Source organism: Hakea prostrata, chromosome 7, assembly GCF_041222555.1.
Source record: "Hakea prostrata isolate BN-2017 chromosome 7, UWA_Hpros_2, whole genome shotgun sequence".
Taxonomy (NCBI): Eukaryota; Viridiplantae; Streptophyta; class Magnoliopsida; order Proteales; family Proteaceae; genus Hakea; species Hakea prostrata.
In genome coordinates this window covers 34,523,152-34,550,473 of record NC_142606.1, presented here as the reverse complement: position 1 = coordinate 34,550,473, position 27,322 = coordinate 34,523,152, and the positions used below count along the sequence as shown (strand labels likewise).

At 38.4% G+C, this 27,322-nt stretch overlaps 1 protein-coding gene and 1 pseudogene across 1 annotated transcript in view; one reads left to right on the top strand and one right to left on the bottom strand.

Moving 5' to 3' along the window:
* The window catches only part of PEX6 (peroxin 6), a 49,763-nt gene that overhangs the window by 17,344 nt on the left and 5,097 nt on the right, over window positions 1-27,322 (top strand). Inside the window, exons 5-15 of the mRNA XM_089163570.1 lie at window positions 452-629; window positions 14,158-14,349; window positions 14,759-15,034; window positions 15,281-15,352; window positions 19,697-19,783; window positions 19,898-20,020; window positions 20,142-20,252; window positions 20,352-20,390; window positions 20,491-20,612; window positions 20,699-20,843; window positions 22,099-22,176. Of these exons, the coding sequence (XP_089019696.1) occupies window positions 452-629; window positions 14,158-14,349; window positions 14,759-15,034; window positions 15,281-15,352; window positions 19,697-19,783; window positions 19,898-20,020; window positions 20,142-20,252; window positions 20,352-20,390; window positions 20,491-20,612; window positions 20,699-20,843; window positions 22,099-22,176 (1,423 nt within the window). The remainder of the gene's footprint in view (window positions 1-451; window positions 630-14,157; window positions 14,350-14,758; window positions 15,035-15,280; window positions 15,353-19,696; window positions 19,784-19,897; window positions 20,021-20,141; window positions 20,253-20,351; window positions 20,391-20,490; window positions 20,613-20,698; window positions 20,844-22,098; window positions 22,177-27,322) is intronic.
* LOC149010950 (transcription factor TCP4-like) lies at window positions 18,328-19,523 on the bottom strand (annotated as a pseudogene).

Here is a 27,322-nt window from a genome sequence, read left to right as displayed (position 1 = left end):
ACCCCTATTTTCAGCTAGGCTGTTTCCAGGACTTGAACCCATGACCAAGTGTTCAGCAGGCAAGCACTTGACTAATGCACCAAGTGAAATCTTCAGATAAGTTTCTTAACAAATGAAATTCAATTAGTGAATAGTCTGGTCTAAGGTTTGATGGTTTCCAAGAGACCCTCGATTTTGGAATATACTTCGATCGGGTGATCTAACAACTCTATAAGTGTCTTTGTCCTGCTTCTAGCGGTTTTGAATTTCAATCTAGTAAGGTGACAGTAACATGTGACAATAGAATTTCTGTCCATCACTAATATAGGCCTCTTATTGTAGGATCGGTGGACAAAACATAAATTTTGATAGTGGTACCTTTCTATTTGTGTATTTTTTTGTTCTCTTTTTGGGTGTGTTTTAGTCTTATTCTTGAAGTTATTTTTGTTGCTGAACATGTTTTTTAAAACAGATATGCTCCAACAATACTTCTTCTTCACCATTTTGATGTGTTCCGGAATATATCCTCTCAGGATGGATCTGATCAAGTTGGTGTCATCTCTGAAGTTGCGTCTGTTATAAGAAAATATACCGAGCCAATGGCTGAAGAGGAATTCTCTAATGATGGAGAAAACATAAACAACGGCTCTGTAAGTTCCACTCTTGATGGGTTCTTAGACGAAAAGTAGTGGTTGAAAAGATAAAATCTTGATAGTGTTGTTATATTAAAGGCTTAAAAAGTAGTACTTATGAATTCTTTCTGCTGTGGGTTCTTCAAACTGATGCTAGAGGGATTGAACATTTTGAAGGTTGATAGAAAAATTTTAGAGTAGGATAAATGAAGTCATCCCATTTCAACATAAAGGACTCAGCAATCTCTGATGGGGATTGGATAGACTAGGTAGTGTTTATTTGAAAACCTCATGATCCTTGTTGGTTGCAAAGATGGCTGCCACTCACTAGACATTCTCCTCTTCCTCTTCCTATATGTTATATTCCAGGAACTTGAGTAGCCTTTTTTATTGAATGATTGCACGAGGAAGATTACATTCTGAGGAGATAGCTCTGAGTAGGATACAGAATATTAAAGGTAAGGCAAAAATGGACTCAGGACCATGAGAACTATTTGCTTCAGACTCTAGCCCAGGTCAATGTTACTTACTTGGTGCATATTCTACCAGTATTTTTCTTATTATCCTACATTGTTTTTGTTGCTGGGATTTTACGATGTTGGTTGTACGTTGATGACATTATCATATGTGATGTATTTGGAATTGCAGTGGTGAAATCTTATATACAACAATATCTTTAGATGAAAGAATTGGATGCCGTAAGGTGCTTTCTTGGCATTGAAGTACTTCAAAGGAGAAAAGAGATTGATTTGTCATCATAGAGAAAATGTGTATGAGAATCTTTTGTTTGAGACTGGTATGCTTGCTTCTAAACCAGTTGACATTCCAATGGATCCAAACCACAAGAGTGGGTCAGATGTTTGTGAGGGATTTGATGACAAACACACGAACAGGAGATAAGTAGAGAAATTTCATTTACCTTATTGTTACCAAACTTGACATATCTTTTCCTGTTGGAGTTCTGGGTTACCCCATTAGTGATAAGAGTCCCTGGGAGGCGGTCTGGGATAAAACTGCATGCAAGGGAGCATTTACTGTCCCCATCAGCCGAGTGTTTTGGTTGGATATTCTAAGGTAGACTGCGCTGGTGTTGCAGGTAATAGGAGATCCCAAGGTGGATCCTTTTGCTGACACCTTTGATGGAATTTTATATATAATGGCTTATGTCAATGTGATTGCTGTGGAAGTAGATTGGCTGAATAATAAATTGGGCAATGTGTTTGTGCATGCACTCTTCTCAGGGTAAAAAGAACTCTTTGGGTAACCTTGTACGACCCTTCCACTCATGCTGAAGCATGGGTGGCTATTATGAGAAATTTCAACGCTACCTTGAGGTCACTCTGAAAGGAGTGGCTTGGTTCATTTAACCTTTGGTCAGTTGCAGAATTCTGCGACATGTTGGACACTGGAACTGATTGAGGCATCCTCGCAGGTGAGAAAGTTCACATGGTCAAACAAAAGATGGAGAGGTTATGTTACTGCTGTGCTAGATAGAATTTTCTATTCAGAGGAGTAGCTGAACCACTTTGATTTTTTTTCCTCCAGATGTTCCTACAAACTATAGCCTCAGATGACTTACTGATTTGCTGGTGTCAGATAAAGTACAAAGCTACTATAAATGCCCCTTTCAGATCCACAACTTTTGGATGGATAATGCGGTGTTCCTGCAGTTTGTGAAAAGCTCTTGGAATCCAAGGCAAGGAGGTCAGCTGATTTTAGTCTTTTGTTGTGGCTTAAAAGAGCTAAAACCTGCTCTTAAACCTTGGGCGAGTACATTCTTTTCTAACCTAATTGAGGCCTTAGGGAAGGCTTTTCTGACTTCACCAAGGTACAAGAGTCTATTGATCAATTTGAATATGTGATGATCTATTTGTGGGGAAGGCCCTAGAAGATCATGAAAAGAAGCTGAAGTGAGATGGTTGAGAGATGGAGATAAAATTCAAAATTCTTCCTCCTCTCTGCGAAAGTTCATACGAAAACTAAAATTTGCACTCTGAAGAAGGATGATGGCCCATGTTTTCTAGTCGATCGAACCTTGTTGAACGCATAGTTTTCTAGGTGTCACCTTTTTTTTTCCGTTGCCTTCTATTGCCTCGCCTTGCCTTGTCGCTGTGGCAACTATGGTTGAATGCAAGGATCAGAATCTGTGTAGAGGCTAGTTTCGACCAAGCTAGAAACTGAGATATGTTGGTTTTAAATAGAAATTTCAGTCGAAACTTGGAACATTTTGACCCAAGTTTTGACAGCAGGTTCCAACCCTTATATGATGTGTTTTTCATTTTATTTCTTGCCTCCAATCTATTTAAAGCATAATGAACACAATGGAACTGGGATTTTGGAAGAGGGGGGGGGGGGGGAGGAAGAAGAAGAAGTTATCAGTCAAGTATGCTAACATATGAGAGGTTTTGAGAAATACAAACTTTGTAATATTGAACAAACTATATTGCATAAATGAATCGTTTGATTGAAATTACTTATACAACAATATACAATAACCAAAAACAAAGTCCCAGGCTTTAGATCCAAGCTGAGTGCCTGGCTGGAATTGGGGGATCCATCGCTTGTCTATAGTAGTACTATGAATACGGGATGAAAGCTTCCCATGACATGTTATGCCTAAAGTCGTCTAGGAACTGATTCATTGTGTTCTATAGGTGCAGTCATTAATATAATGTAGATATCCCATCCTAGGAAATGTGTCTAAGCAAAAATACTCTATACTACACCTGCTCCAGCCATCAACAAAGCAAAATCAAGACCATTCAAGCCATCAGTAAAGCAAAAGTAGAAAAAATGTGAAGTTTGGAACAAATCTTGTAAGAATCTTCCAAAATCCCAATAGGAGGAGCACATGGTGTGATTGAAGGCAAATGAATACTGATTTAGGGTGAAAAAGAGATTATAATCACAAAAAACCAGCAAAAAAATGATTTAGGGGTTGAAACTCAAAAAGAAAAATCTGGCGGAAGTGGTTGAAACTTGTGAGATCTTGGAGGTTTTGAGGTTTCGATCCATCTCAGTCGAAATTTTGACTGTTTTGCTCGAACCTGGGTACTTTTTTGATTCCACCCGTGTTTCATTTCCTTTTTTTCAAACCAAAATTTCGGTGGTTTTGACCGAAATTTATATAATGGTTGACCGTATATCAAATCATTTTGAGGAGTTCCATCGATATGTAGAAAGTAGAAAGCATCCAGAAATCCTGCAAGTGATCCTGTTGAGCCTATTAGAAGTAGGTTTAGAGGCTCTGGGCACAATTCCCTCATTGCAAGAAATCAAAGTGGCTGTATGGGATTTAAGGATGTCAAGTGGTATGGTACAGAATATGAATACACAAAATCAAAACCTTCCCGTATCATTTTGTGCCTACAGTTACAAATCATTACTGTACTATCAAGTTACGGTGTGGGTATGGTATAAAAATGGTAAAATGGTATAAATGTTATGAAAATGCTATTAATGGTTTTATGTGGTACAATTTCGGAACAAACTGCGATACACACCCAAAACTGTCATCGTCCTGTACTGCGATAGAAACTGCTTTTAAAAACCGTACCATATCATTTTTGAAATGGTTTTGGATGGACAATTTTATATGGGCAGTTTCACTACTGTTACCAAACTGATACCCTTAATGGGATTTGGATCCAGAGAGCTCTCCAAGGCCAGATGGGGCTTACCAGGATCCTTCTTAAGAAAGTAAAGGGACACAATTCATCTTGATGTGTAGGGCAGTGCAATATTCCTTCAGATGTGGTTTCATTCCTGAGGGTGTTAATAACTGTTTTACAACCCTAATTCTGAAGGTGGAAGGAGCCGCAAGCTTAGAGGGATTTTGATGAATCTGCATGGCAAACTTATTCTGCAAGTTGCTCTCCATGGTTATGACAAATTGACAACAAGGTTGACACTTTTGACTGCCAAAATTGATTTCTGAAGAATGAGGGGCCTTTCAAAAGGAAAAATTATAACAGAGGATACCTACTTGGTATTTGAGTTGGCAAACTTGATGGATACAACTGTAAAAGGTGGGGGATTGGGTATGAAGCTCGATGTTGAAAGAGCCCATGTCACAGTTTCATGGGACTTTTTATTTGCTGTTATACACTAAAATGGTTTGAAAATGTTCGCTGCTTTATGTTATCTACTCTAGTACTTTTGCTTTTGAGTAGTGTGGTTGGTTAATTTAGTGTCAGGAGAAGATTACGACTAGGTACCTTTTACCCCCCTGCTGTTTATCACTGCAGAAGAATAAATATGTAGGAACTTAAAGAAGTTGGTGGTGGATGGGCAACTGAGACCCCTATCAGGTCCACATGAGGTGGAGCTTCCTACTCTGTTTTTATTTGCTGATGATATGTCTAATTTTTTTTCTCCAGTGCTTCTATGGAGTACATGAAAATCCTAGAAGACTTCTTTAAGAGGTACTAAGAGTTTATAGGCCCAAAAATAAACATCAACAATAATAACAACAACAGCAGTAAGCCTTGTCCCAACTAAATGGGGTCGACTGTATGGATTCTTGCCTTCCAATAAGGTCTGTTTGAGGTCATGCTAGATAGAAGGCCAAAAAATAAACTACGAGAAGAGTAAATCATTTTTTGGAAAGGATGCACCACATAGAAAGAATTTTTCAGAGGTTCTACATATTGTGTCTGCATCCCTTCCTAGTGAATATCTTGGGATGTATTTGTTTAAAGGAAAACCTTCTAGGGAAAACTACTGTCAGTCCTTGATAAAATAAAAAACCGTCTGCAAGGATGGAAGGGGAAACTCCTATCACATGCAAGGAGGCTGGAATTAATTCGATCAGTGATCTCTAGTGTACCAATTCATAATTTCTCAGTATATTAGTGGTCAGTTAGTACATGGATTATGAATTTTTTGTGCACTAGGAAAGTTGAGTTATGTATAAAATTTTATGGCATAAAGCATGCATTTTACACACTTAGAGTAGAGCTACCTTGGGTTTTTTGTTATTTTTGCAGATTTTAGGATGTTTTAGGGGTTAAGCGAATATTTGGAGTTTTCTAATACAATACATGCTAATGATGCTATTTTACATGTAAAGAGGTTCAATTTGATTTCTCATGTATGGAGATACCTGATTCTGAGCATGATGGGCCACGACTGGATCGAGATGCTATTTTGAGCCAGATCGTCTCACTCCAAGCATATCTTTGAAGTAAAGAAGGCAATTTTGATTGACGGCTAAGATTAGTAAGAATTTTGTTTCTTTGTTGAAAAAGGAAAAAAATCCAAGTGTATGTATGGGGTCCACAAGCAATTAAAGATTAGGAATACCTTTCTCACTCTCATTAGGTTACTTTTTTATTAGCATTATTATTATTATTATTATTATTATTTTTTTTCTCTCTCTTTTCTTTTCCATTCTAGTCCATTCCAAACGTACCACTCCTTTCCTTCTCCATTCAATCTCTCTCTCCTTTTCTTTCTCTCTCCATCCACTTTCCCTTTTTCCGTCCACTCTGAGTGTGTGTGTGTGTGTATATATTATTATTATTATTATTATTATTATTATTATTATATTATTATTATTATTATTATTTTTTTTTTTTTTTTTATTTCTAATTTTTTTTTTTTTTTTTTTTTTTTTCCCCCCCTCCCCCCCCCCCCCCCTTCTCTTACCTCATTTTTTTTTTTTTATTTTTTTTTTTTTCTTTCTTTCTTCCTCTCTCTCTCTCTCTCTATATTTTTTTTTTTTTTTTTTTTTTTTTTTTTTCCCTTTCCTTTTTTTTTCCCCTTTTTTCTCTTCCTCCCCCTCCCCCCCCCCCCCCCCCCCCCTCCCCCCCCCCCCCCACCCCCCCCACCCACCCACACCCCCCCCCCCCCCCCCCAACAACATTAATTCCTTCTTTTTTTTTTTTTTTTTTTATTTTTTTTTTTTTTTTTTTTTTCTCTCTCTTTTTCTCCCTCGTTGGGGGTTTCAGTTTTTAGTTTGGATGTTTAGGTTTCAATTTCTTATTTAATGCAATAGTTATTTTATGTTATTTAGTTTCTTTAATCATGGAACAAAATTTGACCGAAATGGTCGAAATTTCGTCAAAATGCCTGCGTTTTTGAAATCGAAACGAAACACAAGGAAAGGCACGAAAAGTGCTCTGTATCGTATCGTATTGACAGAAATTCGACCGATATTTCGGTCGATACGACATGATATTTCGGCCCGATATGGTATCGAGCCGAAAATGACACATTGCTAGCCTATAAAGTGTCTTGTGTCGACCATTTTTTTGACCTATCGGTGATTTTATCTGTTTCGAGCGATATTGCCAGGGTGATTTCGACCCTCTTTTCAATTTTTTGTTGATTTCTCTTGCTTTCATCCCTCATTTCACCTAATTTCTACTGCTCCATTTCATTCAAACAATAGATTTGCTCCTCCATTTGTGCATTTTCTCAAATCTTGCAAGGTGAGTAACCAACTTCTTCATTTTTTGATTTTTGTTTTGTTTGTGCCTTAAATCATCTTAGATTGCTTCCAAATGAAGTATGTTTACTTTAGAGTGTTGATCTATGAATTTGTAGTGTCAAAATTAATTTTTTATTCTTCCTACTATTTTTTTTTATTTTTCTGTTATTAAAAATTATTTAGTAAATTATGTATTTTGCTAAAAATGTATATGTATAGTAGATGTATGAGCTTGAAATTAATGTATGTGAGAGTTGATACACCATATTGCTGTGATGGTGTTGAATTAATTTATTCCTATTAATTATGTAATTTTACTGTATTTAATATATATTTAAATAATAAAAAATATTTAAATATTAAAAAGACTAATTAATTTCTATTTTAAATTTAAAAATATGAGAGTATTAGTGGAAGCATGTATGCAAGTTTTGGAGCATGTTGTGGAGCTTTTTAAGATAGATAGTGTATATTTTATATATTTTTAAATTATTTATATATTAAAAACTACATATATATATATTTTAATATTTAAAAACATAGGAGGTTATTATTAGAAGCATGTATGTCATATATATATATATAATTTTTTTTTTTAATATTTAAAAATAGGAGGTTATTATTAAAAGCATATATGTCATTTTTAGAGCATATTGTGGAGCTTTTTAAGATACTTAGTGTGTATTTCTTGTATCAGGCACTCTCTTTCAAAGATGCTAGATATAGCTTGGCAACACGGGAGGCCACTGACAACTGATAGAAAGAAGAGCGAGTGTAATTACTGCAAGAAACAAATAGGAGGAGGTGAGACCACTAGACTGAAGGTGCATCTAGTTGGTGGAAATAGGGATGTAGTAGGGTGCCAAAAGGTGCCCGTAGAGGTCAAGAAGGCAATGGCCTCATATATTAGTGGGAGAAAGCAAAAGAGGAAAGAGAAGAGAACACAAAGGGAGGAGTTCGAGGATGCATGCTTAGAATTAGATGACCTTCCAGATCCCGAGGATTATGGTCTAGATGGGCCAGGAGAGTATGGATGTGACCCTGAACCAAAGGCCGAATAGATCAAGAGGGCGATGATGAGTAGGGAGCAACAAAGGGTTGATGACATGAGGAGGCAACAGAGGTCTCTGGTTGTGGATCCTCTAGAGAGCCAGTAGGTATAGGAGGCACAGGCGGCTCCCAAGTCTCTATGAGGAGTCAGAGTGTGAGGCAGGAGGTTCCTATCCCACGGGCCCCTACAAGGGGTCGAGCTTCCTTAGCACATCCTACAGATCCGGATCTGGAGATTCTTCGCAATGATTTGGCCCTATTTGCGAGGCTTGAGCATAAGCAGAGAAAGTTGAAGCACTTATGGGGGAGCGTGAAGGAAAAAGTGGGGATGACTTTCTCCAAATGGGCTTATTACCATAGTATTCCAACACATACAACCCAAGGGCCCTATTATAGAAATATGATTGAGGAGATAGGCAAAGTGGGAGTGGCATACAGGGGGACCCACTCCATATGACTATATGAGTTATATAATGTCTATTTGCCTAAGTATAAAGATGACTTAAATGAGTATATTAAGGGATTAAAGCCCATGTGGGCTTATTATGGAGTGACTATAATGGTTGATGGTTGGACTGGTCCCATTAGATAGTCCATTATCAATTTCATGTTGAATTATGATGGGAGGACAGTGTTCCTCAAGTCAGTAGATGCATCCGGTGATAAGAAGGATGCAAAATATATTTATAAATTATTAAAGCAAGTGGTGAAGGAGGTTGGAGTGGAAAATGTGGTCCAAATTGTGACTGATAATGGCTCCAACTACAAGAAAGCTGGGTTGAAGATGCAAGAGAACACCAGTATCTAAACATATAGTATTAATTTTCACTTTTAAATACATATATTTACATTACATGTACACTTTATGACTTTGTAGTGTTGGCTTGATGGATGGACAAATATAAGCTCTTTTGGACTCCATGTGTTGCTCACTACATTGACTTAATGCTGAAGGACGTTGGAAAGGTCAAGCTTGTGAAGAAGACCGTGGAGCAAGCTCGACAAGTTAACACCTTCATCTATAACCACACATATGCATTAAAGATGATGAGGAACAAGTGTCAGGATGACTTAGTGAGGCTAGGCGTAACCAAATTTGCTACTAATTGGATAGCACTGCAGAGCTTTGAGAGTAGGAAAACTGGCCTTAGGAGCATGTTTGCATCAAAGTAGTGGTTTAGCTGGGAGGGTTCTTCATCCGTGGGAGGAAGGAGAGCATAGTTGACCATACTCGATGAGACTTTTTGGCATAATGTGAGGATAGTGGTGAAGATGCCTGAGCCTGTGGTGCATGTGTTGAGGATGGTAGATCAATAGAGAAAACCTACCCTACCACACATATTTGCTGTAGTAGAAAGGATGAAGCAGCAAGTTGCTCAGGTCCACCCACACGGCAACAAGAAAGTCCTCGAAATCATCCAAGTTAGATGGCATCCACTGCATAAGGCTGGTGAGTTGTTAAGTCTAGTATTTAATAATTTTCATTATGTTATCACACTATTAAGCATTATTTATTCCCTTTTATGATATACTTTTTCTTACACAACATACTATTTAAATCCCAAGTACCATTACAAGGACAATCTTGGGATGAGGCAAGATTTGATGGATGCCGTCCAAACTGTAGTGGAGAAGTTGGAACCGGATCCATATAAACAAGTATCATCCTATGGAGGTGAGATAGTGATTTGAATCATTTGATATTCACAATTCATAGTTTTATACTAAGTCATTAACCTAGTAACTAGTTATTGTTTTTTCTCTTTATATATTAGATAAAGGCATTTAGGGATGCCATTGGGAGCTTCGGTCGTTCCTTGGCCGTATCGGGACGGGAATCCGCCCCCGGGGGTAGGTTCATTCATTATTTCATTATATAGTTAATTATTATATTCTATCTTTGATTTAGTTATTTAAGTATTGAAATGACTTGGAGTCTATGTTTGTTGTAGCTAAGTGGTGGTTGCAATTTTGACGTGACTCACCCCAGTTGAGTGAGATTGCAAGCAAAGTGCTTTCCCAGACATGTTCTGCCATTGGTTGTGAGCGAAATTGGAGCATCTTCAGCCTCATTCACTCGAAGAGGCGCAACCGATTGGGTGTGAAACGTTTAGAGGACCTAGTCTACATACACTATAATATGAGACTGAGAGAGGATCATATTAGACAGGGGATGGACAGAGAGAGTAATAATATCGAGTTGGTTCACATATTTGAGATGGATGATGATGATAACCCAGTAGTTGACTGGATCTGGGTGGAGAGCCATTGCTGGATGAGGAGGGAGGTCGTCCTAGTAGACAGTTGCCAGAGGAGATGGGGGTTGATGTGGAGGACTTCATGGCCCAGGAGGGGAGTGCACATGTAGTGCCTGCACGTCCCTTTGTGCCACACCCTAGTGCATCCATTCAGAGTGAGGATTTGATTGTCTGGCCTCACACTAAGGATGATGTGACTCAGGCCTCGGCGATGATGATGATGGTGGTGATGATGACGATGACGATGATTATGATGGAGGAGATGAGGAGGGTGTTGGACCTCGTGATCAGGATTCAGCTGATCCTAGGGACAGACCACCACCACCATGACCAACATGACCACTAGCACCGGCAATACATGAGAGTTAAGGGGGGAGGATGACCACCGAGATTCACAGGCGAGAGTCAGTTCACCCATGCGACACAGGATTCAGACCATATTGGAGCTGCATCTCGAGGCCAAAATGTTTCCTCTACATATTCAAGGAAGGGGAAGGGGAGACAGCACGACTGTAGCACGAGGACACGCCATCATACGGGTCCTACCATTCGGTTGATGCCGAGAGCTTGGTGGGATCTATGAGATCGATGAGCATTGATGATTCTAGATACTCCTCCACCTCCAGAGGATCCGGATGGCATAGGCTTGCAGAGTCCTTATATGATATTGCCATGGAGAGTATTGGTTCTATTGGGTCGACTTATGGAGCTTATGGTTATGGACCATATGGTGTCCCCCCTGGCTATCAGAATCAGGGTCAGGCTAGTTAGCCACTAGTGGAGCCTTATGGTTATGGAGCAGCCTATGAAGCTCCTGGTGTCCCTCCCACTGTCATCTATTGGAGTTAGCCACTGGGACCTTATTGTCAATATGGACCTTATCCTTCTGTTGAGCAGATCTTCCACTCTATTCCATAGCCACTAGGCCCACCATCAATCTTTCCATATGCAGTTGAGCCAGTTCCTTATTTGGAGATTCACAACTTCCCACCGTTAGGAAATCTTAGACATGTGGATGAGGCCACGTACAGAGTTGCAGCTGTTGACTACGTTGACAACTATATGGGGCAAACATCATAGGACTTGTATTGTCATTTGTATGGGGTGCAGATGGAAGAGGGAGACATTGAATAGAGTACACTTGTAATTAGTAACATTCTCGCTTCTCATATGTAGTATATACTTGGAAAGTTGGATGTTACATTTTCAATGGTTTTTTTAGTAAAATAGTATTTCTATAGTGTTTATTATGGGAATTTCAGCCTTTTGCAAGGTCTAAATTCCCATATCGACCGAAATTTGTTCCTTGTCTTTAATTAATGAAAGTGTACTTTTTATATTTCAATTAATGCAATTTCGAGTTCAAGTTCAAGTTTCAAGTTCGAAGTGATTTGTTTTTCTCTAGGTCTAACAATTCCATATTTGGATTACTCGAGATTTGGTTGTTAGGGTCTATTTCGAATCAATCAAGTTTTTATTTGTTATTTAAGATTTCAAGAAAGCATTCGTCAATAATCTTCTTTCCCCCCTCCATTCTTGCTTCTATTTACCCCTCTCTCTTCTTAATTTAGGATTTACTTTTCAACACTTTATTATTGTCTCCCCCACCCCCTGAGTCTTCGATCAGAGATGCCTACAATCGTGTCTCTTTTTGGTTTTGGTTCCATTTTTATTTATTATTTTGTGTATCTATTATTTTGTTTTTTTTCTTTTGCTATTTTTATTACTCTTTCCCCATCCCCTAGGTCCTTGGTCAGAGGTGCTTACAGTCATGCCTCTCTTTGGTTAAGGTTTCCCTTTTTAATTGTTGTTCCACTTAGTATTTTGTTATTATTCTTTATTTATCCCTTTTTTTCATTCTAGATGGTCTTAGGTTATTTTTGTTCACGATTCAATTCTTTAGATGTATATGTTACTCTGTTAGGACCACTAATTTAGTTTAAGTAATTAATTAACCATTTTTTTATATTTTTTATTATAACTTCTCACTCTCGCATTACCATTAAGAGGATTAAAGTTAAGTGGTATATCTCCCTGAGATCGACTTGTTGGCTACATGATACCTTGCCTTTGCGTTTACTTTAAATTCATGAACATTGAGAATGGAAAGACAGTAACCGTTAAATGGGATCATGTTTGTAGATCAAAGGAAGAGGGTGGCCTTGGTATTCATTGCCTACGTGATGTAAACGTTGCTTGCCTATGTCCACTAGTTTGGAAATTAAAAAATGAAAATCCATAATGGGACTTTCTAGGCAGCCTTACCCCTGCTTTGCTGTGTGAGCTCGCTTCCTAAATGCAGATAGAATGTTGAAAAGTTCCTACTGAGGCTCCTCAAGATTACATGAGGAAAGAAAAACTTGGTTAACAACTTCTGCATGTGATCAGTGGACTGGGAAATTGCAAAACAGTAAAATTCTGGAAGGACCAACTGCTTGGCCCTTTAGCAATTGAGAAGTGTACTTTGCTGCTGGTGGATATATTCACAGGTTATGGGACACATAGCAGATTTTCTACATGAAGGGAGATGGGTTTCTCCAAAATGAATTGCCCATTCCATCGTGTACAACAGGAGGTGCTCTTATATTACACGAGGACTAATAATAATTGAAGAATAGGTGTTAAGCTCATTCCGAGGCAACAGAGGATGCCATTTGAATTTTGAAGTGCACTGGATGTTGCCATTGAGAAATGGTGGAAATTAAATATTGACGGCAGGCAGTTCCATGGGTAACCCAGTTAGGCCAGCTGCGCGGGGTGGGGGTGGGGTGGGGTGTGATAAGAGATTTGACATTGAAAATCATCTATCACTTCAGAGCATTCTTGGGTGTACGGATGAACGTTTGAGTGTGCATTTGAGATGTTGAGTGTGCAAGGCAACTCAGAGGGGCGAAGTTGTGGTTTAAACACATTCAGCAGCAGCAGTAGTGTTGGTATACAAATGTCAGTTATCATGTTTTGCTTTACAAAGATGGGAGAGGGTACAATCTTATCTGCACACATATGAATGATTACCCACTGTTACTGAAAGACAAATTAAGTGGCAGATTTTCTTGCATCATCAGTGGCAAAAAACCAAACTTCTGAACAGGTAGGATCTTGGCCCTGCTGCAATCTAACTAGCTCCAAATGCAAATCAGCATACTGGGTATAAGTTTGATTGATAGGTGGCACTGATTTCTGTTGCTTCAGTCTAATCTTGTGTATTAGGCTTAGTCTGCTGGTTCCACTATATGGACTGAACAATGTTTTAAAACTCGCTGTACATGTACCTCATTTTAAAAATAAAATAAAATTTGACCTGATACCTGAAATTGGTATCCCTGAACTGTAGAGACTTGTAACATTGTCATATTTTGCTTATATCACATTTAACATTTTTGAACATGGCTTCTGAAATTGGTAGCTTAGGTTTCTGATTAACGTGTATCAAGGGGTTTGTGGTAGTGATAGGTAGTTGGCATCTAGAGTCAATCACTAAAATCTTTCTCAAGTTGGTTTCTGCTTTAGTGGCTTATGAATTTATTTCCTTATTTTTGGAAACAGTCTCCAGATAATGCACACCATCCATCTTGCTAGAATTTAACTTCTACAGTCTTGGCAAAAGTTTCACTAGTATGAACTAATAAAACAGAATATTTGCAGATTCCTTTAGATCCCAAGTCCATTTCTTTTATCTCTATGATTTTTCAATTCAGAAGATGACTTTGCGAAATAAATTTTATGAAAGGCCCTGAGTAAGCCTTTTGTTCTGTAGGATTATTAGAGATGATAATGTGCTTACTCTGACATCTTCCTGGATCAGCATGTGGATAATTCTCAAATCACAACGGGCCACAGAGTGCTCCTTATTGTTGCTGCTGATAGTTGTGACGGTTTACCACCAGGTATTAGACGCTGCTTCAGCCATGAAGTAAACATGGGCCCTCTAAATGAGGAACAGAGGGTGGAAATGCTCTCCGAATGTATGCGAAGTCTTTTGGAAGTCCTTCCTCATGTACGTGAACAGAACCTATCCTTTATGCTTTTATGATCTACTAATCAAATTCAAGCTTTACCCCTTTCAAGTATAAACCAGAATGAATTCTGATGTACATGACACTCTTTAAGTGTAGGTTGGGCTCTCTCTCTTGGCAGTTCTGACCTTGGAAGTTGATCAAACTAGATTTTTCTCTGGTTGCAACTTGCAAGATATTATAATGAACCATTTCATAGACTGTATAATATTCATGCTTCTTTTTGGTTTTAGTGACTGAAATTTTAAGAGTTGGTTTTTGTCATAACTCATAATAAAGTCCTTTTAGGAGTAGACTTCATGAAATGTTGAGATCCCGAATCTCTTCAAGGAAAGTTCCAGGCTCCAGTTTGCCGTTGATTTTGATGTGTCATACAATTTTTCCTTGCAGAGTGATCGGAAGGACCTTATTAAGGATATAGCCGGACAGACATCTGGTTTCATGCCAAGGGACATTCGTGCTTTAATTGCTGATGCTGGTGCAAATCTAATTTCTAGACTTAATGGTATAAATGAAAAGGCTGAGCGAAAAGACAATTGTGGTAACATTTCGGCCCAGGTTAAGCTGATTCAGGAACATACAACTCAGGATCTGGGGAAAGAAGACTTGACTAAAGCTCTGGAACGATCGAAGAAGAGGAATGCATCGGCATTGGGTACTCCAAAGGTGATATAAGTTCTGAAATTTCATGTAGTATCAGTTTTTCCTGATGTGCTATTGTCATTGGTAATTTTACAGTTAACCAAAAGATTTTTCTGGGGTGTATTTTGGGTAAATTTTCTCTGAAGAATTTTTAAGATGCTCTTTTTGGACTTCAAATCCTATGAATGAACACAATTTTTTCATTTCCCAGGCGGAAACATCTTTTTCACAGCTTGTATAGGGGATGTTGACACTATATACTTGTGATAGGTGCCTAATGTAAAATGGGAAGATGTTGGTGGACTAGAGGATGTGAAGAAATCTATCTTGGACACGGTTCAGGTACAGCTACTAGTCTCTACATTGTTGCGTGAACTACCAGTTTCTTCATATTTTTGTGACTTACTACAAATGCATTTCTTTCATCCACCTGCCAAGCTCTGTGTGAGACCTGTTTGAATTGCATGGAAGGATACTGTGGCAGTTCTGACCATTGGATAGACAGCGATTTTTCTGGGGGAACTTGAACTATGATGGATTATGTCCCAACTGTTTAGACCATCAAGCAAAAATGCCATGGTCAATGCTCCTGACTACCAATTCTTTGTTTCCTGTCAGACATTTGGGCTGAGCAATGAGATTGTTTTATTGCCAATCATTCAGCCTGAATGATTTCATGCCAAGTCTGCTAAAAAAATATTGGATAGGTACCTTCAGATTGGGCACTTTGTCAAAGCTGTTAGCACATTTAAAAGAGTTATACGCTGCTGTGTTAGGTGTTACAAGTCTTACAAACATTTTATCAAAGTCTCCTTTAAGATCATTACCCTAATGTCATTTGTAACGCTTCTGAAAATGTTTATTTTTCCCTTTGTTAATCTTTTCTTTTTAGCTGTATCATCTGCCAAACCAACACCCCTTTTTTCTGGTTGTATCTGCAACCAGAAATAAATATGAACTGTCATGGACTTAGTACACATTCATACAGTCTGCTTAGGAGGCTTTCCTGAACAGCTTTAAAAATTGTCCATGTGGCAGGTTTATTTGTAGGCCCTTGTTCACATGTCAGGCAGGAAGTAGTTTGCCAGAAGAAAGCTGTAGAATCCAAGACTATGGGAGACTCATAGTCAAGGTTTGAAAAAATTCGTCCTGTTTTGGTGGTTGGACCAAGTTGAGACCCCGAAATTTCAAAATTCAGGCAAAACCTGGTACAAGATTGTGCAAGGCTACAGTTGATGGTTTTGGTGCGTTTTAACTTTTAGTGCTAGTTTTAACCTGGTTTTTGGTGGACAACCTAGTTTAAGGTCAATGAACACCTTTCCAAGGTTATTTTCTTACCAAAACTTAATACAAATTGGTCTTCTTGATTTGCACATGCTCGGTTGTATATGGATGAAACTGATTGTTGTATTTTCACAAATCTAAATATGGTTGAAGTATCAATTGGCATAAATGACAAGCAATTTCAATGGATAATCAAGGAAACATTGAAATTTCATTAAGATGTACATGACAAATACATAAGTAGAACATCCCTGAAGTAGTCAATTCTCAATTACAATTTACAATTAAAACCCGTGAGATTCTTGAAATTTCAATAAGATTTCACTGAAGCACCGAAATATCAGTCAACTGACAACTTCATTTCGGTTCGAATTTTATTTCAGTGAGGTCTGCAAAATTTGTACCATGCTGATAATAGTGGTTGGATCACTGCAGAGTTGATGTTTTTATGGATATACGTGAGGATAATTGGACATACATGGAGGGTATTTCACTTACTTGAATATTAAGTTTTGACAAACTCGTCGTGATGCAGATTCACCACCAAATTGGATTCTTTTTTGTTTTGTTTTGTTTTGTAGGAATAGGTCCTGGGTTGGGTCATGTAGGTATTGGGCCTTCATGCCATGGGTTCCCACGTAATTCCCCAACTTAATGGACCTAAAACTTGGGTACATGATGAACATGAAATTCCTTATGTTTTGTTTATTTTTAAGTCTCTTAGTCAACTCAATTGAACCAATGGTTCAGCTCTGGTTCAATATAAGTTAGTAAATGGTCCAATTTAGGTTAAGGGTTGAATAGTTTATTGCTTATCTATTTGCCAGTTTAATAGCTTGTAAGATTTCCATGATTTAATGTGCGTATTTGTTTCTTTATCCAAGTCATAAGTTTTCTGGGAGTCTGATGTGAAATTCCAAGACCACCCCAAGAGGGCTTCAAATGGTTGAAATTGGGCCTAGGGTTGCAAGCCAGCACCTTATGGCCCAGCCTCGCATGGAGTAATTTTCAATCAACAAGGGCATTTTGGTCCTTTTGGGCAGAGCTAGTCCAGTCCAAGTTGGTTTAGTTAGAAGCAGAATTCTATTAGGACTCTATTTCTACCATTATTTTGTTATTTGATTCAGCCCATGAGAAGTCATGTGGCATTACAGCCAGTACCAGTGATGTAACCCAGGGTCTGGACCAATCTTCAGGACCCTCTTGAATTGAACCAGAAGCAATCTAGGCCTTAAACCCTTCTGTCTTAGGTTGAAACTCAGAAAACAGCAGATAAAATACTCAAAACTCTCAAGGAACCCTGCTGCTAGGTCAGGTTGGGTCCCAATGCTTGGATCTCTAATTGTGAGGAGGTCTAGGGTTAGGTTTAGACTAGAATTAGGGCTGAGAATTGCCTGTCCATTTCGGTACAACATTTGCTCTAATAGAACATTATTATAATAAAAAGGGAAAATTTTCAAAGACACCCTAAAATAAATAGCAAAAATCAGAAACACCCAAAAATATCAAATTGGCAAAGACATCCCAAAATGTCTCTTAAATTGGTAACCGCCCCCTTTTCCATTAAATGGTGAATTGAATTGGAGGGAAAGACTAATATATCCTTAGTAGTATTCCTATACTAAAAATTATAATTACAATTTTACCCGATTTAATATATTATAACTTAGATTAACCAATATACCCTCTATCAAAATCTACTATCTCCGTTCCTCATTTCTCCTCTTTGATCTCTCTCTTTCTTCTTCTTCTTCTTCTCTTTTCTTTTCTTTCTTTCTTCTCTCTCTCTCTCTCTCTTTTTTTTAAATAAAAATTAAGACTCTACTTCTCCAGTTAACTTACATTTACCCATTCACCAAAATCAGAATTGTGAACAAAAAATTGAATTTAGAATGGCTTCAACTAAAATTAAATAATTAAGAAAGATATCAAATTGTACTATCTTCTCTTTGGGACATACGCCCTTATGAGAACAAGCAGAAGAAGAGGGTAAGGGAGTGCATATGATAGAAAAGTGCACCAAAACAAACATTTTAAGGATGAAAGTAGAGGAGATTTATAATGCGAAGAGAGAATTCTGGTTTGTTAAATGAATGGCAAGAAGCAGAGGAGCCTGTGGACGGCTTGTCAGACGCAGCATTGTGCTCCTCTTCAGCTGAATTCGTGCAGGGATGCTGAAGAATTCACCAGAAGCACATCTGAAGCCAGTTATAGTGAACTGAAGCTGCCGGATGATTATGATGATTGGAGGCAGAAATCTGCTGGTCAATCCAAGCGCAAACTGAAGGTGAGTTACTGGACTGAAGGGGTCCCCTATGAGAAAAGAACTGGATTTGGCCAAGAGAAGGTTGAGGCAGCAGTGGAGAATGGAAAATGAATCCTCCTTCACCTCTTCCTGAGGTGCTGCCTGTATTCCATTTTGGCTAAAGGATTGGGCTGTGGATGGTGGTGTGGCTGCTGCTGGTTAAGAAGAATTGATCTTGGAATGAGTGAATGGAGAGACGAAGGTCTTGGGCTTGGTTACTGTTTTTAGAAATTAAGTCTGGTGGGTAGTTCTGGAAATTACTGGAGTGCAGGGATGTGGCAGCGCCTGTTGGGAAGAAGGATTTTATGGTGTGGGCAATGGTGTCAAAATCTAGGGAAAGCAGAAGGAAGCTAGACCTGTGCTTGGATTGTTCACCTGCTTCTGATGCTGAAAATCGTAGCCAGAATCCTTTGGGTCAGCAGCCCCCATTGGCCTCCTACTTGAATCAACTAATGGAGCTTTGGTTTTGTGTAGAGAACGAAGCATGTTTTCCTCTTTCTGGCCTTTGCTCAACTGGATTAGTAGCACTACTTGTGGAAGGAGCTGCTGCAGTACTGCTAGTGGTGGTGGTAGTGGTTGGGGTCCAAGAGAGATGCTGGGCGAGCTTGTCTATTGAGGCATTGGCCTTCTTGATGATCCAATTGATGGCTTTAGGGCATGCTAACAGGAGTTTTGCAATGGAAGATGATGACTTTTTTGTTTTTTCTTTCTTCCTTTTAGAGGAAGAAGATGGATGACAGGTATCTATTAATTGGAATTATCAAATTAGGATTTCATTCCACTTGGGCCAGCATTGTAAAATTATAAGAATTAGACAAAAGTGATAAAAGGTGATATTGTAAAGTCACAAGACATTAAGGGCAATTTAGGAATTATGAATTACCTAATGATGACTTAACGGAATCTACTAACGGAGTATACCATTATGCCAATTTAATAGACATTTTGGGGTGTTTGCCAATTTGGTATATTTTTTGGGTGTCTGATTTTCGCTATTTATTTTGGGGTCTCCCTGAAATTTTCCTTACTTTGTTTTCAGTTACTTGTGCGCGCGCGTGTTTGTGTTTTTTAATTAATTTTAAATATTATGGCTGCAGTTACCTCTTCTGCACAAGGATTTATTTTCGTCTGGATTGCGTAAGCGCTCTGGTGTCCTCCTTTATGGTCCTCCTGGGACGGGGAAGGTAGTTTTCATTACCATCATGGAGCATCTATGGATAATTTTCTGGCATTTCTTTTCTATTGTTTTGATTAGGAATCTATATGATTCTGATTGATATTTTCTTCTGATACTTCAGACTCTATTGGCAAAGGCAGTTGCAACTGAGTGCTCGTTGAATTTTCTAAGTGTAAAAGGCCCAGAGCTAATAAATATGTACATAGGAGAATCTGAAAAAAATGTTCGAGACATTTTTCAGAAGGTATAATTTTATTTAAATTGAGGGGAAGACCCTTTTTTGTGCATGTCCGTGAAGCTAGTGAAGTTGAAACTACAAGTTTCTCTACCAGATTTTTATAGTTGCGATTCTTATTTTTTTACAGGCAAGACTGGCACGTCCATGTGTTATTTTCTTTGATGAACTTGATTCTCTTGCTCCAGCTCGTGGAGCCTCTGGAGATTCTGGGGGTGTAATGGACAGAGTGGTCTCTCAGGTGAAAATAGTTTTATACTTTTATGCCAATGCCTTTCTTTTAATTTCTACCTTCTTCGCTTCAGCATTTATTGATTGTGATTTGTCTTCCTGGTTCTAGATGCTTGCAGAGATTGATGGCCTAAATGATTCCACACAGGTCTTTTTTATATGATTTATCTGTTCATCTTTCTGTTGCTCATTTTGTGTTTGTCATCATTGAACTGAGTCTTGTATCCTTACTCATCCTGGATCTTCAGGATTTGTTTATAATTGGTGCAAGCAACAGACCTGATCTCATTGACCCAGCACTTCTGCGTCCTGGTCGTTTTGATAAGTTGCTGTATGTTGGAGTTAATTCTGACGCCTCCTACAGGGAGAGGTGAGTTTCTAATTCTCCTTTGAGTTTACTTCATCATAACTTTGAGAGAATTTTGTTGCCTTACCCCCTTTCTTTTTCTTCTGTAGAGTCTTGGCTGCACTTACACGGAAGTTTACACTGCATGAAAATGTGTCTCTGTACTCTATAGCAAAGAAATGTCCACCAAATTTCACTGGAGCAGATATGTATGCGTTATGTGCTGATGCTTGGTTTCATGCCGCACAGCATAAGGTGAGTTATAGAAGGCATCAAATCCCTTATAAGTGTTTCTCTATTTCAGTTGGCTTTGGATCTTCTATTGGACCTTAGTGGCAATAGATATGGTTTGACATGAGAGGCTTTTTTGTTAAATAGAAAATAAGTATATTAATGAGTCCAATTCAAATGAGTGATGCTTGTACACTATTCACTTTCCTGGAGGCACTTGCCATATGATATATAAGAGGTGGTTCGCATGTTATCAGCATTTGCTCGGACTTGTGGGAGCATAGGTGCTACTTGTTTTAGTTTATTTTGGTAAAAAACTAGGATCTTGAATTTATTTCTATTTCTTTTTACCTTAACCTGGATTCTTACTTTATGGTTGGGGATTTCTTGAGCCCTTTGTTGTTCTAATTCTATTAAAAGATTTGAAAGTAAAAATAGTCAAATATGTGGCAAGACCAGAGGAGAAGAAGAATATTACAATAGTGATGACTGAGACAGAAGATTTGTTGTGGAGGTGTACCTGGTTGTCACTATTTCCTCTCCAGCAGTGCTTTCCAAATTCCTCCCTGTGCTCTCTCTGTGGACCTTATATAGAAGGCTTAGCTGCATCTGAGGTTATGGTTCCTCACTGAAAACTTGATTTAAACAAAATAATGAACCTCAGGTTCTAAGCTACAAGTAGCTGCCCCAATTTCAATCTTTCTTAGAATATTCTTCTTCTGTGGGTCAGAAGCTCTTCCTTAGTCATTGGGTAGTCAAAAGTTATCCTACTTCGTAGGTTAACCTATATTAATTTTGACCTTCCAATAATTTTAGCTGTATTCCAAAATACCAATAACCTTATACATCTGCTGTGTCCTCTCCTATTTTTTGGAATTTGCTGAGTCTAGGGCACTGTGTCGCTGAAAGATGATGCCCCACGTGCATCCTAGTAAAGTAGCATTTAACATGCTAGGCCAGGTGTATAGCTGTGAGGAAATTTCCAGAATTGCATTATTGACTGAAAAAGTACCCTAGAGGAACTAGGTTGTAGAGGAAATTTAAATTTTGGACCAAGTATTGGAATTGGAGCCGCACAAACAATTTTCAACAGTGACAACCATTTCTTATACATGCACCTAAAACATGGAAGCTAATCAGGCTTCAAGGGAGTGGTTCATTAAAATGGTCCATAATCTTTAGGGAATTCAGATGTTATGCTACTCCTAATGATTCAGTTGGTTTATTTTTTTTATTATTGAAATTCAGTTCTACTTTTTAATCACCATCCTTTTTGTAGGTTCTGGGAACAGATTCAAAATTGCACGAGGATGATCATGCTGATACAGTTGTTGTTGAATATGATGATTTTATAAAGGTAATGCCTTGCCTTCCAGGTTTAATTGATTTTCATCTATCCCATTTCTAGATTAAGTTTTGGTTTGGAGAATTCACTGCCCTGGTTTAATATTTTTGAGTCTTGAGTGGTGGAAAAAATTAAGAACATCTGCACTTAAAATATATTTGTATCCAAGGCAATGACCATACACTGTTCCCTATACTCTGTAAGACCATCTCTACCCAATGGACCATTTTTCTTGGAAATTTCTCCACACAGACTTTTAACCTCCCCTTAGCTCCTTTATCCACTTCAACCCTGGGGAGAAACTCAAGTAAGAAATAGAGGACTGTTGGCAATGTTCTTCAGGTCTGAGTTAAGGGTTAGGAAAGTGCTGACAGGTTGGGTTGAAACTAAAAAGTTATCCAATAAAGCATTTTCTTGAAAAACTCTCCACTGAGGTTTTCCCTTACCCCCTTAGCTACTGTCTGTGGTCATTCCACCTTAACAACATGTGCAGTGCCCTATACCATCTTGCGCCCACCTGGAGTCGTTTTCCACTCCTCCAACATGGCATTATTGAGGGGAGGAACTCAATTAAGAAACAGAGAAGTGCTGATGACATTCTTCAGAGGAAAATTTTGGGTCTTAGGAAAGGATTTGTGAGGTTTAGATAGGTTGGATGGAGATTATAAATGACATTTCAATCATATAGAGATTGTGTTGACTAAATTTTGATAACTCAGTATCCATATCCACATCATCTTAGAAATTGTTGGTTCTGGGTTTATGATGGATCTAATCATCTTGGAAACCGAAGTAGGGGATCTTAGTACTGGGGTATTCAAATCACCCAAGGATTAGGGTTAAACAATGTAGAGAAAAATGATTTAGGCTGAATGGCTTGAATGATCAATGTGATCTCAAGCCCTTTATTTATAATGATGTGAAAAATACAATATAAGAAATAACATACTGAAATAATGACACTAAATTAAAACAATAACTGAACCATGTTAATCAGGCCAGACTTGCCCAAAATAGGGAGAAAGTCTATTTCCTTCAACCCCTTGGTGAAAATATCAGCCATTTGGTCTCCAGCCCTTACAAAAAGCGTGCAAATCAGCGCTTGTTCCAACTTCCCTTAGACTTAAAAACCTGTCAATCTCAATGTGTTTAGTTTGATCATGTTGTACAAGATTATTGGCTATATTGATAGCAGCCTTATTGTCATAATACAACATCATAGGCCTTGGATATTGGATTCTAATGTCTTTTAATAGAGCTTTTAGCCATAGTAGCTCATGTACTTTTCTGTCCATAGCTCTATATTCGGCCTCTATATTAGATAAGTCTCCCACATTCTATTTCTTACTCCTCCAAGTAACTAGATTACCTTCAACAAAGGTATAGTAACCTGAAATTGATTTCATGTTAGGAGACCCAACCTAATCTGCATCTGTGTATGCCTCTACTTTCAAAGTATCTATAGGTGACAAAAGAATTCCTTTTCCAAGAATAGCCTTCAAGTACTAAGTATCCTAGTGACAGCCTTCATGTGAATTGAATGTGGGTCATGCATGAACTGGCTTACCAGGCTTACTGCAAATGCAATGTCAGGCCTGGTGTGGAACAAGTAAATAAGCTTCCCTACCAGCCTTTGATATCTTCCTTTATCCACTTGTTCTCCCTATTTTTCCTTAAGTTTAGCTCTTGCTACGACAGGGGTATCAACTGCCTTTCGCCCCAACATTCCCACTTCAGATAACAAGTCTAGGATATATTTCCTCTGGGATAGGTAGATCTCTTTCTTTGATCTAGTAACCTCAATTCCTAAAAAGTATTGTAGCTTTCCTAGATCTTTAATTTCAAATTCTTTGTCAAGAAAGTCCATTAGCCTTTGTATATCCTCACCATCATTCCTAATGATGACAATATCATCTACATAAACAATGAGAAGAGTGGTTTTGGTACCTGACTTCTTAACAAATAGTGTATGATCATCATTGCTCTGTTTATAGCTAATAGATGCTAGGGCCTTCTGTAGACGTCCAAACTAGCATTTAGGATATTGTTTTAACCCATAATTTGACTTCATTAACTGACAAACTTTTCCTATTGTTCCGTTATTATAGAAGCCATGTGGAATCTCCATGTAGACTTCTTCCTCCCAATTCTCCATGTAATAAGGCATTCTTTACAACTAATTGATGCAAGTCCGAGTCTTTGGTTATGGCTACTGACAAAAGGACTCTAATGGTGTTTATTTTTGCAACAGGGGTAAAAGTCTCTTGATAATCAATCTCATAGGTTTGGGTTAACCCCTTTGCAATCATTTTAGCCTTTAACCTATTGATCGAACCATCTATATTCTATTTGACCACAAACACCCACTTACAACCCATTGGCTTTTTCCTGAAGGAAGTGTAACTATCTCCCAAGTATCATTTTTTTATTTTCTGTGTTTCCTTTACCATTGTTGCCTTCCATCTTTTATCGGCACAGGGTTCCTGCCAACTTTTTGGGATAGATATAGATGATAAAGAGGGATATAAAAGCATAGTAGGATTTAGATAAAGAATCATATGAGACATACTTAGCTATAGGATGCTGAGAACAAGATCCAACTCCTTTTCTAATAGCAATAGGAAGATCATAAGAAGATACCTTTAGGGGAAATAGTAGAATCTAATTTCGGAGCAACAGGTTGAAGTGGAAACATGTAAATTTTCTCCATATGCTTTTGTTGATTGTGATTCATTCTCTGGTAAGTTTGCACCTCCTTATTCTGATCGATTTTGTTTTAAAAGACCTTAATAATGTGCCTCATAGGAGTGGTCTTCCCTTGAATAGGATGTTCACAAGGTTCAAAAAAGGGAGGGGAAGAATTAGAGTCCTCGGGTATGCTGGCCAAATTCTTCTCTGGATAGGAATCTTTTGAACTTTTAATTATTATTGTGGTGGTATGTGTGAGTATACATGTGGCATGAACGTCTAGATTTGGAAAGAACACCTCTCTTCGAGGACTCTTTCCTGGATAGTTTTATAGTAGGGACTAGACTTTTTAAAAATGACATCCATGGATACTATTGTCCTCCTAAAAGGAGGATGATAACATTTGTAAACCTTTTGAGTAGCAGAGTACCCCAAAAAGATGTAGTGTAGGCCGTAGGGTGCCAACTTGCTCTTGTGGGCTGTATTTCTGGTATAACACACCCAACCAAAGACCTTGGGGGGGGGGGGGCAATGAATGAAGAGGCTCCTTGGAGAACCTCATTAGGACACTTAAAGTCAAGTATCGACTTGGGCATCTTATTTATAAGGTAAGAAGCTATGAGTATAGCATCACTCCAGTATTGTTCTGAGACATTTATGACAATCATGAGAGAAGAAGCTATCTTTAAGAGGAGCTTGTTCTTTCTTTCGGCCATTGCATTTTGGGTAGTCGTATCAACATAACTAATCTGGTGTATTATGCTAGAGTTAGAGAGGTACCTATGAAATTCTTGATTAATATACTCGGTTCCATTGTCACTGTGAAGGATTTTGACAGTGGCATTGAATTGAGTCTTAATCATATTATGAAAATCTTGAAAATGTTTGATTTTTTTTTTTTTTTTTAGTTTTAAAACATGAACCCATGTGGAACGAGAGTGACATTCTATTGAAGTGACAAAATATCTATGGCTAGTAACAAACACAAGTTTGTAAGGTACACATCAGTATGAACCAACACAAAAGAAATGGAGCTTCTATTATCGATGGAAGGTAAATAACTAGAACAAGTTTGCTTAGTTAAAATTCAAGCTTCACAAAAAAACTCTTCCTTACTAGAAGATGAAACTAAATCTGGAAAATTTTTCTTTAGAGTTCCTATAGGGGGTGACCTATTCTATGATGGCGCTGATGAAGATTTGACAAAGCCAAATTGACCTATGAGGAGATGCAGTCATATCAAATGTAGATCCTCCAATTGGTTCTAACAAGTAAAGTCCATTGTTTACCACATCCAATTTCCTTCCTCATTACCAGATCTTGAAGGACACATTAAGAAGGGAAAAAAGTCACTTTACTATTCAAGTCATTTGTGAGACTACTGATAGAAAGAAGGTTAGTAGAAAATGACGGAATATGCAAAATTGATGATAAAGAAAGTGGAGGAGAATGCTGAATGGTTCCCTTTCCAGCATGGAAGAATAAGAACCATCAGTAATACGAACTTTAGGTAGGGGAATAATGTAAGAAAAAAGATGTAGAACTTGTCATATGATTTGTGGTTCCAGTATTGATGATCCGTAAAGCAGAAATGGAAGAAACATAGAAGCCTATAAAAGGTTTACCTGATGTAGGAAGATAAGGGTTTTGAATGGGTAGTGGAAGGAGTATTAGTAGAGGCTGCATTAGTAGTGGAAGACTGCGGAATACATTGTAGAGTAGCTAAATCCTCCTAGGAAAAACCAATGTTTGCAGTAGGTGCGGGAGGAACAGTCTCGGAAAGATTGGCCTTAGATTTGCCCTTTTGTTGTGCCCTTTTTTGCTTAAAATCAGCTGGCTTCCCATGGAGCTTTTAACACGTGGCTTTGGTATTGTTGTGGAGGATATGTAACCCGAGAACCCCCTTGAGAGGAAACACATACCCACTCAGGTAAGACTTGAAGAGCCCCTTGGGAGGGACACACACACCCACTCGGGTAAGTGTGCTCCCTTCCCTCGGGAAGACTCAGAGAGCCCCCTCGGGAGGGACACACCCACCCACTCGGGTAAGTGTGCTCCCTTCCCTTAGAAGACTCAGAGAACCCTTTCGGGAGAAAGCACATACCCACTCGGGCAAGTGCGTATTAACCCTTCGGGAGCCATGCTTGAGAAGAGTACGAAAGATGAGAAGACCTTCAAGATTAAGTTCAAGAGTAACGTTGAAGACGACCAAGTCAAAAGAGCTAGTTACAGATAACTACTCAACATATCCGTTCCGAGAATTGGGGAGATGAATAAGCAAATAACGGCTCTATTAGGCCCACCAAAGAAGGGAACGTGATTCCTAAGATATCTCACCCACTCTTCAACTGAATATGCGAAATCCGAGGAAATGCCGCCTCCAGGTATCTTCTATATAAACCCTCATCCTACAAGGAGAAAGGTACGAGAGTCATCTTACGATTTATTCATTATGCCTTGAGAACTCTCT